At 43.2% G+C, this 18,185-nt stretch overlaps 1 protein-coding gene across 2 annotated transcripts in view; it reads right to left on the reverse strand.

The window, feature by feature from the left end:
* The window catches only part of jade2 (jade family PHD finger 2), a 185,768-nt gene that overhangs the window by 53,209 nt on the left and 114,374 nt on the right, over positions 1–18,185 (reverse strand). For both annotated transcript variants that reach the window (XM_085797159.1, XM_085797160.1), the window contains exons 9-10: positions 13,456–14,040; positions 12,165–12,329 (exon numbers count right to left, since the gene is read on the reverse strand). In XM_085797159.1, coding sequence (XP_085653285.1) covers positions 12,165–12,329; positions 13,456–14,040 — 750 coding nt within the window. The remainder of the gene's footprint in view (positions 1–12,164; positions 12,330–13,455; positions 14,041–18,185) is intronic.

The raw sequence follows: 18,185 nt of genomic DNA on the forward strand, positions 1-18,185 counted from the left end.
AAGGAGCAGCTCTCAGAGAGCTCTGAAGCCTCAGGGCTGAGTTACACCGTCGAACTTAGCATGTAGCATTTTAAACAGCAGCGAACAGGCGGCTCCTTGCGTAGTGAACGCAGCTCCAGGCTACCTGAAGGTGTAAAGCCTGTTTTTTTTTGTTTTTTTTGTGCCTTCAGCTCATACATAATGATGCAGCCTGATTCACGAGCAGCAGATCAAAGAAGGGGCGCACAGGAGCATTTTCGCATTTACAGTGGATTTCAAAATTGAAGGTTTTTTGCTTATTAGTTTTAACCTTTTGCTCCACAGTTTGACTCCTGCTTGTAGATGTGAACTTTTACACTCTGGGCTCTGTGATGAAAACTTGTGTCCTGAGGCTCGAGCTGTCAGGCTGAAGAATAACTGTGTGTTTGCTCAGTAGCAGTTTTTTGCACTAAGTGCTCATTGCCTCTCGTGTTTCTCTTTTTTAACCTTGTCTCTTATTCTCAAGTGATTTTTACCGACTCATCCTCATCATTCTTTTAAAACATTGATAATTTTTTCATAGATTCAGTTCTCTCTTTTCCATTCAGACTTTCATATTATTCTACCAGGGAGTCACCTTGTGACAAATTATGAAGCACCAGTGCATTACACTAAATGTTAGTGCCAGATTAGAATATATTATTTTTTTCTGAACTTAATTCACCCGTGCCCTGTACAGTACGACAATGTGCCTTAAAACATAATTAAGCTTTAATGGTCTTGTATAGTTTTAAAAGAGTAGGTGGTGTAGGTCTGTGGTTGCCTAATGGGTTGGATTCTTCCATGACCAGAGGACACATTAGTTACATTAAAAATCCAGTATTTCTTGAATTATGAATTTTAAAAAGTGTCTATTTTTTGCAATAAAGCTGAATTTCCAGCATTAATACCAATTACTTCAGTGTGAGCCCTAAGACTCAAGACTTGTATAATGTATATATCAATAAGTAAACAATGTTTCCTTCCTGACCTTGCTGAGTGGGGAGTTTGGTTTTCTCTCAGTAAAAGTAAGAAAAACCACAGTCACAGGAAAACCTCCCCCACCTGGAATCATGCATTTCAAACAGTCGTTTATATTGTTAACCCTAATATGTTTGATTCACAATAATGAAACGAACCTCACGATATCAAAAGTGCTGACAAATCCCTCTGGATTAGTACAGTTAGTTCACAGCTGCTCCGCTCTCAATGAGCTCAGACAAAGCAAAGTGATGTGTGTTTGATCATTGCTCACAAACTATACGTCCAAATCCCATCAATCCATTTTTTTTATTTTTTTTTTTATGTCTGACAAGTCTCTCTGGAGAATCCATCAGCAAGCACGAACACAGGCCAAACCCTGGTAGCAGAGAGCTCGTAAAAAAAAAAAAAAAAAACTACAGCAAGAACCAGACCTCTTCCCCCAGGAGTCTACGTTGCTCCGCCGGTCACTCTGGGAAGGAGCCAAGTGCGATTTCCAAGTCTTTCCTGAATCTAGAAATGAGACCTGGGTGGCTGTTAAAACACTTATAGTGGCTGTTAAGTCTTGAGATACAACAGTAACTGTTGCTGGTGGACAGAAAAAAAATGGGGGGGGGCTCTCTTGTCTCTGATCTCTCTTAGTACCTTGAAGCATCTTGGAAACAGACAGCGGCCTTAAGAAGAAGAAGGGATTGTGTGTAGTGAGCCAGTATTAGGTTTGGAGCAGAGCTGTGTGTGGGGAGCCAGGTTGATGCTGATCCAACAGGGTGGGTCTGTCTGCTGCATGACTTGGCCCGTCTGGCCCGCAGCTAGACCCCCCCCCCCCCTCCACCCCAACCCCACAGCTATGTGTTTATATGTGTGTAGGTGTAAGAGTGGTGCAACACACACACACACACACACACACACACACACACACACACATATATATATAAGAGTAAGAGGGATCTTGTGACCAAACAGGTACAGATGGTGCGTCGCTCTTTCCATGTCCCTGCTCTCTGACCCTGTGGCATTGCATAACACACTGGAGATGGTTTCATGCCAGATGTACGGAGGGGGGAGGAGGGGTGGGGGAGGAGGTATACATCTAAAACAATGAGATGAACGTATTGACGAGAAAACGACCTGAGAAAAGTAACATCATCACCCACAACTCTCTCTCTCTCTCTCTTTCGTCTTTTTGTTGTTTGTTCTTCGACTGAACTCGTTGTTCTCCGGCTCTGTGAAGCCACAGGCACAAGGAGAAGTCATGTAGCACATTTGTGTTGCACAAACAAACATGCAAACAATCATCTCATCTGAAACATGCTGTATGCAGTATTTCAGAGCAGATGAGTCTCTATTCCTAACATCACTTGACATCAGATTAACCCCGTCATGGCTCTGTTTTGCTTTAAACCTGAGGCATTATTCCACCATTAACAAATCAATATGTGAGTTATCCATTTCTGTTCCACACACTCTTAGTGTTTAATAGTTAAATGAAGAATATAGATGCTAATTTCTACCTTTTATTACTGTAAGTCTGAGCTGTGTTTGCTTAGATGAAGTATCTTTTGTTCAGTTGTTAATTGATCTTTATGTTTGAGTTGTGTGGATTCATATTTTGCTGTTCTTTCATTGTTCTCCTTTTTCATCAGAACACAACCAGCTTAAACAATAAATGACAATTGATCTCAGTGTTTGTGCCTTGTTCTAGCCAACAACCCGCTGTGTTGATCCACCATAACTACGAACCGGTCTCTTCACCACGCCAGGTCAATATTTTACACAATTATCAGTTTGCTGGTCATGAGCAGCTTCACTCAGACAGTGAAGAGTTATATGACCTGATCTGTGGCTCAGGATGAACTCCAACATTTATAACAGAAAACCTGCTGAAGGGCAGAATTGCATTATGGGAAGTGTAGGATTCAGGATATCTCGGCCTCCAAACTTTATGAAAAAAGTTCCTCTTGAGAGATTAATGTTAAATATGCACACAATAAATATCTGTACAATAGCTTCTGCGTGAATTATGAGCTCTAGAGGTATTAGTAGGTAAACTGTCCATTTGTGAAACACTAAAAAAGAAAAATGTCTTTTACTCTTTATTTTTCGATATTCCAGCACTAACTCAATTTTAAGTCTGTTTGATCATTTTGTTTTGGCAGTGTATTTCACAGAAATTAGATCACACAGCTTTGTTTCTACTTTTTTTTCTCAAAGCAGGATCTGCACGTGTTCGACATTTTGTCCAATGGTTTCCACACGTTAAAGTAACAACCGGTTCAATAAAACTGTGACAAAAACTTCACTGCTATTGAAAGTTGGAAACTGCAGCGGGTAAATGAAACTCAGATGTAACCAGAAGTAAACTGGACAAGGGTCAGAGCCATAAAAAACTGACAAATGACTTACTAAATAATGTGTTCTTTGGATAATTGTGTAGAACAGAGATGACTTAAGAAAAATAAATTACAGTCAGGAGAGGAGTCCAACGGTTCTTTGTGGTTCCTTCCAACAACAATCTTCCTCGAAAAAAAAAAATATATATAATGAAAGGAACTGGAGAAGTTGGAAGTTTTCTTTGGTGGGTTATGTGGATCTTGGCATTTATGAGTTGTGGATGTGAATCAACACAGACCACAGAAATCGCAGGGAATCCATAGATGTTGGCAGAGTGAGATAATAAAGACACAAGCGAGCTCCATCAGCCAAATAACTTGTCTGTCTTCGCCTTCGTCTCTTTAGCTGCACCGTAAGCCCGAGCCAGCAGAACTTTGTGAATACATACTGTATGTTTTCCCCCCCTTCCATATTTTGCTTTGCTTCGAAACTTCCTCTCCGCTCCTTTTCGAACAGAATGGAGCACCGAGGGGGGTTGGTGGAAAGAAAACAAACAGTGAAACTGTAACCTGCAGCCAAAGGAAACTAGCTGATGGGCTTTTCCTCCCGCCTCGCCCTGGCACAAAGTGTGCCGGCTGAGTTTTACCTGACAGATATCGGTCCTCAGACGCCCTGCTGACTCCAGACCTGTAGCTAAAGGCTCGAGGTGTCGCCACTGCTGCCCTCACGGCAGGTTGGACTCTCTTGGCCCAAAAAACTTCCCTCCAAATCCTGTCTTCTTCTTCTGCTTTCTCTCTCTCTGTCTCAAGTCAGGTCTTTTCATTTTTTCCCCAGCTCTTTTTTCTGTAATTGCCTCCTTCTCACCACATACCATCTCTCTTATCTTTACTCTCCTTGCTTGTGAGTGCACAGCGGAGACGTATTAAACGTATATGATATAAAACATAGCTCTCTGTAAGTGGACTGTTTCGTAAGTGTACCGTCCTGGGTGTGGGACCGCTGCTGACCTGCTGGGCCGAGTGTGCTGCCAAGTCTTTACCGTGAGAGAGTGAGCGAGCGAGAGCAGAGGGCAGGGCACAGAACAACACTGTGCCATTTGACACTTGGCCAACCCTTGGCCGCAGCACCGACGTACTGAGAGGAGGGAAAAGACTAACTGCAATTGTTTGACTCGGGTCATTATAGATGTGAAAACATACAAGAGGAAATGAGTAAGGAAAAGGGATTCTTTCACACCTGCTTTCCCTCCGTCGGCCCCGACTCTCTCCCCCTCTCTCCCCCCGTCGTCTCCTGTCTCATGCTGAGTCTTGGCATTTTCCCCTGATTCATCCAGCTCCTCCCTGGGCACCGACACCTCTTCCCCATTCTTTGGAGCCTTTTTCCCTTAAACTCCTAAAGTCCAGACTGTCTCCACCCTCAACTCCTCGTCTTCTCTGACACCAACTTGTTTTCAGTCAGCTCCAGCTCCACCTCTGCAGAAGTCTCAGGCCTTATCCACACGAAAACGCAGCTTCACTAAAAACAATATTTTTCTTATTCGTTTTGAAAAAAAAATCTCCATAAACACATCATTCAAGAAATATCTACGTACACATGGATCCACCGAAAACGTTGTAGTACATAGGCTACTCCAGGCCTGTGTGTGGCGCTCTAGCGCTGCCGCACATAGACACAAAAAAAAGAGAAGAAGAGGGAAAGTTCCCCGCTGTATTCAAAATCAAACATTATAAGTGGATTAAATGCTGACAGGGAGTCGTGTCAGAGCGAATATGGCGATCGATGATGATTTAACGGGCAAGATTCATCCGCAGTGTCCCGAGGGGGGACGACAGTAGTCGGACTTTGTTGTCATGGTACGTCCATAGACTGTTAACATCTGGAGGTGTGGCTCAGGTTACAGGTAGGGCAGTGGGGGGTATGACATCATCGTTTCACAAAAGATCTGTTTTGGGTGTCCAGACAAAAACGCTGGGTCGGCGTTTTCAGATTTTCCCACTCTGGGACCCGTTTCCAAAAAATACAGTTTTCACCCCCCAAAAACGCTGTGTCTGCCTGGACGAGATGCCAAAATGATAAAATACTTATGTGGATTCGTATGGACGGGCTCTCTGACTCTTTGCCCTTTAACCTCTTCACAAACGTTCCCCAAATAAAAACAAAACGAAGCATAAAACGTTAAAATCAGCGTACATTGCACTAAAGACTGTAATACAAGCACAATAAACGTAATCATTCATTTGTTTCTATTTGATTTTAACATGACTAGCATGCTTATGTTCAATTTTTTAGTAATTAAAATGCTAATATAATAATATTTTTGCCAGAATCAGAAGAATCAGACTCAGTGGGGACTACAGTTCATGACAGTGGTTTGTTAGAAAGCTCTCCTGTCTTTGATGATGCACTGAAGACCTCCTCCACACCAGTAGCCTCTGACTTACACACACACACACACACACACACACACACACACACACACACACACACACACCTCCACCTTTAGCCTGACTCAAAAACAGGACACAAGCTTCCTCGCCCCCAAAAATAGAAGAAGAAGAAAAAAAAGAAAAAGGAAGCAATATTTGGCAGCTAACTTACTCCATCCAATCAGCGCGCCACACATTGTTTCGACACGTTGCACTGCGATTGGATGAGTGATGTGAGTGAACAGGGAGGGAGGGGGGAAGAGGAGGAGGAGGGGGAGGAGGAGGAGGAGGGGGATGGAGGGGGGGTTTGGGGGCGGCACTCAGGAGGAGAGAAGTACAGAAATGGAGAAAGCTCACCAGTGCATTAGGGACAGCACAGTGCAATTCGTTCCATTGGGCACCACTTCAAAGAGGAAGAGGAGGGGGATAATCCTCCCCAACATTAGCCCCTGGAATCTTCCACCACCAACACACACACACACACACACACACACATAGACACATTTATCCATAAAAGCAGCAGGCTGCAGGGTTTGGTCGTGAGGTCTGATTGGGTTGGGGTCTGGGGATGACGGGATGGAAGGATGGAGGGGATTTTTCAATTTGCCAGCAAATCAGAGATGATTGGAATAGTCTCTCGTGCACACATACACACACACACACACACACACACACACACAATACACCGTACATACAACACGCATCCATCTCCACGGAAAAGACCTCACGCTTGAACCCGGCGAAGCGAAAAAAAACACAACAACAAACAATCAAAAACACGCCCAACATTTGACACTGAATGGATTCAACATACAGAAATATGGGTTAAAGCTATAGGTCAGCAGTCGACGGTTAGTCAGTGTGTGTCTTACAGGTGGTAAATCTGTTGTGTGTGTTATGTGTGTGTGTGAGAGAGAAAGAGAAGCTGAAAGAGAGGGAGTGCGGAGGGGAAGGAAAGTGAAGGAGATAGATGAAGAGAAGGAGAGCTTGTCTATTGACAGCCACTAGCATCAGTAGCGCTGAGCTGTCAGCACTCGCTCGGCCGATACGTGACCGATTGATGATCAATCCCCCTCATGGGAGAGCTGCCAGCAGCAAACATAATCAATCCTCCTTTCTCTGTCAGACCTTCGAGCGACGTTAAAGAGGAATGCCGTTCGATTCCAAGCAGCCACACATTCAACAACTTGTTGTCGCCGTCCCTCCTCTCCCCTCCCCTCCCCTCCCCTGCCTCCCAATACGGTGAGCGCGCCGTCACCCGGTACAGTAACAAACAGCCGCCATGTTTTTCGTCTTCTGCGATGGCGCTAATAAGTGCTGCTTTGAAAACAGTTTAACATAATTACAGGACGCGCAGTTTCCTCTGCATTTTGGACTCAATCCAGCCGGTCGTGTGTGAGATATTTTGTGAGTGAGAGCGAGAGAGAGAGAGAGCAGCTTCAGAAAACAACATGCAAATGGACAACATAAGCAGAAGCTGGACCTTTCCACACATCTTCATCACTGTTTTTTTTGTTTTCCAGCACAAAGAGAAGCTGTAAATAATATGCAACACTTTCACAAGTGGCGTTACAACCGCCAAAGTGTGGCGCTTGGTTGATGGAGCCATCCCATCTCTGATGTAAACATGTGGCTCAGCACAGCTCAGATGTTTTGTTTTTGTTTTTTTAATTCCATGAACACTGTGCATAGGAGAGACATAAGAGTTTCTATTCAACAAGACACTAGAGGAGGGACAAAGTGTATCTATATCATCAATATCATCAGTCTCATTGACACAACAGACTTTTAATGGGCGTCTGTGGAGGCTGTGATCACTGTGACTGTGTGGTGTTTGCAAATCAATAATCCAATTTGCACACCAAGTCATATATATACTGTGTCTCAGCTGTTGCTACCAGGAGACGCATAAAAACACACACTTAAGTGTTGAAGACTGCTAATGCAGGTAATGAGATATAGCTAGGTTATATAGTCTCTTATTACCATATTGTTTCAGCCTTCAGTGCAGTATGACTGAGTTTTTAATCAAATGCGTCTTATTCCCACAGGTTTTGTCAAAATATGAACCGTCTGATGATGGATGGATGAAGTAAATGAACAATCAGATCAATATAAGAGCAGCTGATTTCACAGCACTTTACATATTGACAGAGCAGCGCTGAATAAGATGTTTACACTCCTTCCATCTCCCAATTGTTTTACCTTGTATTGATGAGATAAACTGAGTAAGCCTTAGAGAGTTGGAGTGGTACGGTCCACTTCTTCTACAACGCGCGCTGCATCAATAATGGGCGGTCTGCAGGGAGAAGAGTTATGGAGTCCACAGATACACTGACTGGTCGGGAGGTTAGCGAGGCCCGCATCGATCGATAAACCCTGACCACTGGAGACCGCTGTGGTATGGCTACAGTTACACAAGTCTATAGGAAACAAACAGCAACGTTTCCATCACAGAAAACACTCCACATCCAACACGATCGCAGCCTAACGAGCCCCTACAGTGTATACTTAGTTCTTTCCATGACTTTATCTGCAGCAACACAAAGCAACTTAAATAGAAAAGACAAAACAAACACAGCGATGACACGCTGAGCTTTCATTTCCAACTATGAATCAGATCGGCCACTTGTAAACTGTTAAAACCACTGCGCTTATGCTTGCTCTGTGGAAAATCTTTTTTTTTTTTTTTTAAACTCCATCATTTCAAGTGAAGAGGTGAGAAATTGTTCTAAAAGCCAAATTAACCCTGCGGGACGCTGGGTAAGGCAATGCTGATCCCTGGGTTTAATCAGATCTCCTTATGTCCACTCAATTGGACTAACCAGCTGAGGCTAAATGGGAAAACCAGTGACCAATTACAGCCCATCCTCTAATTGTTTCCTGCGTTTGAATGTTTTTCCTTTGGTTTGTTTCAGGAGAGCGGCTTATTTGGTTGATATACAACCACCTAATTGCTCTGAAGTTGTCCCACTGTGAGCCAAATTAAATCAACCAAGCTGAACCGAACCAAGACGAGCCAACTGTTCTGTATCAAATCACATGCCAAAGAAATGAAGGAAAGAAGTATTTAGGACACCAGATTATTTGGTGTGTCTTACAGTCTGCTGAAAGAAAAGCACATTTAAACTGGTAGTTTGAGGCTTTGTGGCGGAAACTTTTTCAACACTGATTCTTTTTGGTAGATTTAGTATCGGAGAGTAAGCAAATACTCTAGGACACCATGTTTTTTAGATTGTGGTAAAGATATAAGACATTCGTTCAACCATAAGAAGCAACGCAGCAGTCCAGCCGCCTGTCCCTGGTAAACCCCGGTTTACGGTATTCCCTTAAACTCGGGCTGCAGTGGATGTTTGAGCTGTGGGCTGCCATTGGGATTCTGTAGGGTAGATTGCAGGGTCAGAAAGAGGTTTCGAGAGCACTGCTGCGGTGAATGCCAATCAACTATCAGAGCACTGCGAACATGAGCCTGGAGTGAGGTTATGGGCATGGGCACGACCAATCCAAGAAACCCAGCAAAGGAAATTTACATAGTGGTTTGCATTCAGCTGCCAAGCGCGAGCTGTGATACTGAAGGCAGCAGCGGGGAATACATCACTGTTCTGACCGAGCTCAAAGCTCAACGCCGTGCTACTACTGTACAGCTCAGGTTTAAGGGGGGAGAGTATTTTGGATTTATTAAAAACCTGAGATGAGTGATTAAGGCGATGATCACAGCTCAGACTGGAAGTTGCATCGAAGCCCTGTCTGTATTTTTTTGATAAACCTTTCTAACACAGTTGTGTGTTAGTGGCATTGACTTTAACTAGTAGAGATGCACCGATGCGATGTTAAAATCGGATATCGGCTCAGATATTGACTAAAAAGCCAGATCGGGTATCGGATAATGGGGCTGATCCATGATGCCGATCTATTCACTTCAATTCCATGTTTGTGATGCCTGATACAACACAAGTCTGCAACAACAAACAGAGAGCAACAACGTTTTACAAAGTTAGGAATGTAATGTTAAAGTCACTCTCTTCCACATGGCCAGGTATGCAGTTCATTGATTCAACAGTGGTATCGGATCGGTATCGGGTATTGGCCAATATGCTAAGTCTTGGTATAGGTATCGGCATTAGGACTGAAAAAAACAGCAATCGTAGAATCAGAAACAAGCTGATGTTATCTACAACATCTTGGATCTCCTCCACCTTTTTCACCCTGTTACTCTGGTGAGCTTCACCAGAGAGATGAACAAAGCTTTTCCTTAAATCTTCAGACTCTACAACAAGGAAGGTTTTAGGAGTTTCTTTTTTCTCTACATCTTATCAACGGCCTCCTTGATCTTTTCTTTCCACACCCACAAAAGCTGCTGTTTCCAGGGTCTTCTGGCCGAACCGAGGTTGAAAGCTGAGGAGGGCGACCCCTTCTTCAGCCTGAAAGCTTCCTTCACCACTAATGTTCACCAGCTGCTTCTACAGCCGCCCACCACATCATGCACAGGTGACCACAACGTTGGTCACTGGTTGAAAAATAAATTAGCTGTGCACAATGGAGGCTTTAAACACGACCCACTTGGATTTTATGTTTTACCGCTGCAAGAAAAACTCCTCTGGAGGTGGGAGCTGGAGACCTCACAGTCGGGGGTCTCACCACTTCACTGTGACTGCACATATAGATTTACCAGCTCTGCCTGGCAGCCGCCTACGCCACTTGAGCCGATTCACTGAAGGTGGTGACGAGCTGACGGCTCTGCTGCTCTTCTCGTCCAAGTGTCCAACACACACAGCTCAGGATCCAACTACACACACTTAGTCGCTGCTCTTTGGCCTCAGGTTCTCCACTACCGTGCTCACACACACACACACACACACAATCACACCATGCCTGGGGGGGACTCAGTGGGCGGCCGCCTGCGAGTATCACCTCTAATGGATAATACTGACACAGATGCCATGCTTGAACAAATATTAAAGCACAACTTCAGTTTACATGAGGCCGGCTCTTCTTCTCAAGGACCCCAGGGTTCAAGTCCCTCAACAGGACTAATGAGGCCTTTGGGAGGAGCCTTTGTGGGACCCAAGCAGCACAGACTCTGAATCAAAGCCCTTCTTCTCCATGACACACAGTTGCACAAACTCCAGCACAGCGGTGCTCAGCAGGGGGCTCAGGAGTTTCCCTCTACACACCCTCAGTCTTATAGAAGAGCTTCAAGAAGCTTTAAGGAGAGGAAATTCAGTCCCAACTACATCTAGTTGATCCACTGCAGAAGTTCTTCTGGGCTCTGGGTCACCTTAAAGGGATAGTTCAACATTTTGGCGAATCTGCCCATTGTAAAAATCCCTATATTCATAGGGGTAGGTTAATTACCTGTAATCATTGGTGCATGTTGTTTTGAGATCAGCGGGGCAGAGACGTGAGCTGCTCAGTGAACACAATGGAGGTGAACGGTAAAGGTCCCCTGTTCCTCATCAAACTCATCAAATACACAATCCAACAACTCCAAAACGCTCTGGTGGACAAGTTGTGACCTGCACATTCACCACTCTATGAAATAATCATGTAACATTACGACACATGAAGCAAATACTCAGATTATTTCATAGCGTGGTGAATGTGCAGGTCATAACTTGTCCACCAGAGCATTTTGGAGTTGTTGGATTGTGTATTTGATGAGTTTGATGAGGGACAGGGGACTTCGGTTTCTACTGTTACCTGAGCAGCTTGCGTCTCTGCCCCGTGGATCTCAAACAACATGCACCAATAATTAAAGGTAATTATTAACCAAACCCTATAACTATAGAGATTATGGCAATGGGCTAATTTGCTTAATGTTGAACTCTCCCTTTAAACTAACTTTAGCGTTTGTCCCCAAGCCAAAGAAACAAGAACTAAACCACTCATGGTTATAAAATGCTGGTGGTCTGATAAAATTCCTTGAGGTCTTGTGAACGTCTCCACTGGGTTTAATATATAGTGAATAGCAGCCACAGTGAATACAAATCAGCGGAAACACAAATGAATTATTCTATGTGGGTGGATTCCACTTTAATTTTCAACAGTGGGCTATCACTCAATCATTCATTATATCATCCAGCCATTTCATTATGCCTTCATCCTTCGGGCTATTAATTCATTTAACATTAATATTCATGACAACAAAAAAAATCAAATTTAAATGATACTGTCAATGATCTATTTAATTAACACTCTGAAAATGTAAATTACCCCTTAAATATCAGCAGCACTGGCTGGATCAAGCACTGAGCATGTATACACCCACGTGCACAAGCGCATACACACACACACACACACACACACACACACATATATTCACACAATGAAATATAAACACCTCCAGACTGAATATTACACTGCATAAAACAACATGTTTTACATGTTAACACACACACACACACAGACGCACACGGATCTCTTACTCACCCTCTCCAAGTCTTGCCGGAGGTGTGTGAAGAGTTTGAGGCGCCTGTAGAGGACGTCCTGCTCCTGCTGGGCCAGGTTGTCCACCTCGTCCCTCTTTAAGGTCACCAGAGGTCGATTAAAGTTGGCCTTCCTCTTCAACTTCCAGAACTGATAGAGAAAATCCACCTTGAAGGGAAAAAAACATAATTTTTAAAGTTAACAATAATAAATAAATAAATAAAACCATTGACTGCAGCTTCATTGTTGTATTATGTTATCAGAAAATCTCTAGTATGGACTATATGTAGCATGTGTTGTTCGTTATGCATCAAGTATTTGATAAATGAAAGAGATTTTTGAAATGTCAGTAATTATTCCATTAAAGCGGCGCTAACAGGTTTTATTTTTTTCCTCCTGCCTGCAGCAGCAGCCATGTCAGCAGAGACAAAGGCAGAGAGCAGTTGGCAACATGTTCACAAAACAAATCTGATACTCATCAGACAGTTTACCTGTGAACAGGGAACATTTTGTTTGATTCACTGAAACCTGCACTCTTCATCAAACTCATCAATAACACACCTGAATACATTTTTATCACAACTAAAACTGTGCAAAAGTTAAGATCACTCAATCCTGCAGGCAAGTTATGTTTTTATTTACCATCCTGTTGGAATTAATTCCTTTAATGTTACTTATATGAGGTGTTCCTGCACATATTATTATGTTGAGATCTGCAGTTCCTACATTTATTTAAAAAATATTATTATTGTGTCAAAATAATTCTTTCTTTAACGCTCCAAGTTAACATTTTATTGTTAAAACCAGTTGCATATGAATCCATCAAGACTCCAATACTGTTTACACACACAGACACACACATACTGTATATATAGAGATCAGTTCTCGGATCTTCAGATGTACGGTGCTGCAGATCAGAAGAAGCTTCGAGCGTTTTGTCCTCAGTGGACAGAGACTGAACTTTCTATTTACCTCGGTGGTCAATAACCTGTGAGCTGTGAGCTGCTGGATGTTTCTGTTGCACTGAACACTGTAGCTGTTTCCAGCTCCAACCAACAAGTGCTGCTATTCTGACCTCTCTCATCAGCTGCTTTTTTCTCCCACTCAACCTGTCGACCCAGTGTGTGAGCGCGTGTGTGTGTGAGCGTGTGTGTGTTCTATACTTATGCTTTATTTATACCTGAGTTGCTGTCTGGAGGAGTGAGTTATTTATACCTGCAGTATCACAGGGAATGACTGGTGTAAAGTATCATGTCTTATCAGCTCATGTCATAAATCACAGTGTTTCACTCACCTGGGCGACGGGCAGCCCCAGGTTTTCAGCCACCTCCCTCGGCTCCACCAGTCGGTAGAACTCGTCCTCCAGCTCCTGCAGCTTCTGTTTCCTCTGGCTCACTTTCTCTCTCTCCAGCTGGTCCCGCTCGGCTCGCTCCGAGGCCGACACGGCGACCGGGTACGACACCGGCGGCCTCTGCTCCGGCTCGCTGCTGCTGCTGCTGCTGCCGTTTGGTTGTTGCTGGTGCGGCCAGGGCTCCGAACCCACACCGACGACGTTGGTCCAGTCCGGTCTGGATGTGCCGTGCGCTCCGTTGGTAGCGGCAGCGGCGGCGGCGGCGGCGGCGGCTGCGGCAGCGACAGCAGCGACGGCGGCCGTGCTGGAGATGTTGGTGTGGTTGCCGTTGCTCACGCTGGTGGAACCGCAGGTGTTGTTACCGGTGGTTGTTGTCGCACTGCTGCTGTTGCCGGCAGTGCAGCTGTGCTCCAGGCAGAAGGACTTGAAGCGCACCTCGTCGTTCTCGGCCAGGATGGTCCTCATCTCCAGGCCGTGGTCGAAGGCGCAGGTCACATGGAAGGCCACAATACAGGAGGGCATGGAGCACTGGGAGAGGAGGAGAGAGGAAATACAGTGAACAGAGGATAATGACTAGTTAGGAAGAATGGGGATGTAAAAAAAAAAAGGATATAGAAGAAAGAAGAGATGAGGGAAATGGGACACACACACACAAAACTTGGATTTCTCAGACACTTTGTCACAACTATTTGTTTTAAAGTGTCACTTTCAGTCCATTTCTTGTGATCAAGGCTCCAGTGTGAGTGCAGCAAAACAGAGAGACAAGCCCAGTCACAACAACACGGTTCCCCCATTTATACTGACATTTTGGTAACTTGGGATGTGTGTGCATGCAAGCGTATGTGTATGTGTGTGTGTGTACTATCCATTACAGGTCATACTAAGACGCGGCCTCCCACTGAGCCCCTCCAGGCATGGTGTGATTTTGAGTGTATGTGTGTGTGTGTGTGTGTGTGTGTGAGAGCCCTTGTGGCTATGTGTTGTTGTCACTGTGTGCAAGTACATGCACATTTGTGAAAGTGTTGAGGCTTCAGCACGAAGGTTCATGATGAATCTTCATCTTCACTTTGAAGTTCAGGACAAAACCTGACTGACAACATCTGTCTCACCTTTTCACAGGTGAACCCCCCACCCCCAACCTCTCTCTCTCTCTCTCTCTGTCCCTCTGTCTCTCTCTCTCTCTTTCTCTCCCTCCAACTTCAAAAGTTCAGATCTTAGAGCAACAGCTTCCTCAGACAGTAAAATAACAGAAGCAGTCAGTAGAGCTCATCCAGTCATTCTACTTCTTCATGTTATCTTGCAGTGGAAGCTTTTAATTGGAACAACTTCCTGAAGAAACTGTCCTAATGAAACGATTTCCTCATGTTCTTAATGATGTGGTGGAACAACAGAACAATATTTATATCAATCTAAAGGTTATTATGACCTGTCCCGGTGGAAATTACCTTGAACTTAAATGAGTCTGTGGGACATTTGTCCTCATTATTTCCTGTCACGCCCTCAAACACAACAAACAAAAAGAAAACAATCCACTGATGTGGAGCTAAAGCAGGTCATCAGTCCATCACCACCACCCTCAGCACATGAAATCAGTCTGAGTCCAGTGTCTATATATTTATGCCTTTATTATATCTGGTAGCAAACCAAAGTTTCAGTTCATGTTTAGTCTGATTTGTTGTCTCTCCATCGTCTCTTGGTGTTGGAGCTTATTTGTTGCGTTGGACTGATAAACACAGACCTCAGGTCCAAACCACAACTAACATGATTGCTGAACAAGCACATGAACCCATGTGAAACCACAAACAGACACAAACAGGAGACCTCCTGTCCTGTTGTTTTCTGGTGCGAGCACTGATGTACTGTACAACCTCCTCCCTCCCCCACCGGCCCAAATCTTCACAAAACTGTGACATTAAAATGATCCAAAGATGTTAAAGATCTCAGATCACAGAGATAATGAGGACAGAGTATGACGGTATGAGACACAAGTGCATTAATGTGAAGAAAAAGAAGAATATTATTTCAGTGTTTTAGCCTTTAAACATTGTCAACAACTGTGTTTTGAATATATTTCATTGAGAAAAAAACTGCTCTTACTCCAATAAATCAGTGAGTAAACACAGTGTTCGGGGAACAGAAGTCAAACATCTGGTCTGTGAGACAAACCAATATACATACATCATCTTGTTAAGAGAAAAAAAAAGGATTTACATTCAAAGCACTACAACTTAGACCTTTTTTTTTATTATTACCAACTTCCACAAATGTCAGACTGAGCCCGGTGCAGCTGCTCTGACTTATTTGGTGTCAGAAGGCAAAAGGTTGAACCCAGCGTGGAGCCGGCTCGATACGTTGTTTGGTATGAAGTGAGTCATCGCAGCGAATACTCATCATACGGCACCTGCTCTGTTCTGGCACCGCTTCATTAATAATGTTTTATCAGTGCCCACGCTGACTACCTGTACTTCAGACTGTCTGTTTGTTTGTTTGACTGTGTAGTAATATTTCAACTCTGATCATGAAGTCACTGATAGAAAAAAAAGGTGAATTTTAATCAGAATTTCTTATGAGAAAGATGTGGACCAATATCGACGTGACATTTTAGACCTTTTGTCTGCAAAAAAGTGAGATATTTTGGAGCTAAATTCAAAGGCCTACATATAAAATTACTCAAGATGATTTAAATCTTTTCTGAAGCAATGTGTTTAATTCATAAAGGGGGAGTTTTAGCCTTTGTTTGCATAGTTTACAGCTGCTGATGATTTCAAGTTTCAAAAATGCTTGTTTTTCATCTTCACTCTGCATCAAACTTTCCTTCTTCTATGTTTCTTTTAATGTCCATTGTCAATCAGCAGCTCTGGAGGTTCCTCCTGGTTTGCTTTTTGTGCCTGAAGTGTTAATGTTTCATTCATACTCATTAAATAAGATGCTGTTAACTGTACAGTAGTCCTTGTGAAAAGAAGTGTCATTCTTTTATAACCCTGGTTGACTTTTAGTAGTTAGTCATCTTTAAACATCTTGCACATTAATCACAGCAGCATCTTTATTCCAAAACATTGAAAATGACGAATCAAAAACCTACATTCAGCAGGTCAATAAAATCAACAGGTGGCTCATGAGGACGTCTGATTTAAACCGACAAGGTTTGACATGAAGAATTCGTCACAGAAATCTGGGTCTACCTTTTTTTTTTTTTTTTTAATTTCTACCTCGTCAAACAGAAATCCTGATCAAATCAGTGATTTTATGACTTGACAGCCCAGCTGAAGAGAATCAGCGTCAATATCCATCACATGGTTTCAGTGAAAATGTGGCGCATTGATCCCTGGATGGAGAGAGAGGCTGACAGCTGAGGAATATTGATGATTTTGGCTGCTATATTTTATTTATTCATTTTAAAAAAACCTCTGATTCTCATGCCCAGTGGGACTCCACATGGAGTATCTCTATTTTTGTTGGATTTGACACTGATTTGTCTGAGTCTTGACCTCCTATGTCTTATTTTGACTGTCTCCTTAACATCAGGTTTCCCCTTTTATTTCCCCTCCTGTCTTCAGAGCTTATTCCACTCTGTGTTTATACATATACATCTGTGCACACTAGGATTTGCCCTCATTTTATTTGGCTGTACGTTTGTAAACTCACAAGTGTTGAGTCATATTCATGTAAAGCTCATTTTCTAAATATCTTTTGTGACTGTTTTAGCTTCAGTTTTTATTTGTGACACGTTCACCTGCTGCACCTATGGCCGAGCAGAGGCTGTTTAAATGCAAAGTGCCGCCACGTTCACCTGAAATCTGTGTTAAAGACAAACTCGCCGTGAAGCAGGAGTGTGTTCTTAATTAGCCGATGGTGTCGCCTTATCGCTGAAGTCTGTGTGAATCTCTACAGGCTCGAACAAACACAGCACTGCAGGCTTGACTGGCTGACCTTTTCAGTGCACCACCTTCCTTTAATAAAGCACTAATTAAGACTCTCATTACACTTGGAGAACTTGCCAATGAATACAGTGGATCATTAAATACGACTGTCATTATGGGAGGAACTGTCAGCTCAGTAGAGTGTCATTAGAAAAACCAGAGCGTGTGTGTTTTCCGATTCACGTTGAGACTAAATGACCAAAGACTCGAACTGAGACGCTGCTGAACAGTTTGACCTACTACGCGTTAAAGGCACAACACAATGATTCAACTTACACATATCAAATCTAAAATAAGTGAGATTTTCTTTAACCCCGTAGGTGTCTGAGCCCTTTAACCAGTTTTTAATACTTTTGATCTTGCCTTTATATACCTCTTTTTTTCCAGCACAACTCCACCTATATGATCTGACAAGTGTTTTTTCACTTTAACCTACTTTATGAACATTGTGGGCCCAAAAATACAGAAAAATCACATAGAACTGATCCCACCACTTTTATCCGTTTTGTAAAATGATTTTTAAAAAAAAAGAAAACATTTGTTTTTGGACTATCAAATCTCTGGGTTTACCGGTACATGGTCTGTCAACATCAAACAAAACCTGGGGGAGAGTTTCAAATTTGCACTTTGGAGTGAAGTTGACAGCAGTGTGGCAGCGCAAAACTGAAGTACAGTAAATGAAGCACATATAAACTTTCTGAGGTCAGTCCATGACTTCAGTATGAAAACAAAAGTTAAAAATCAGGACTTTTT

This window comes from Trachurus japonicus, chromosome 14 (genome assembly GCF_045865225.1).
Source record: "Trachurus japonicus isolate A0001 chromosome 14, Traja_1.0".
NCBI lineage: Eukaryota > Metazoa > Chordata > Actinopteri > Carangiformes > Carangidae > Trachurus > Trachurus japonicus.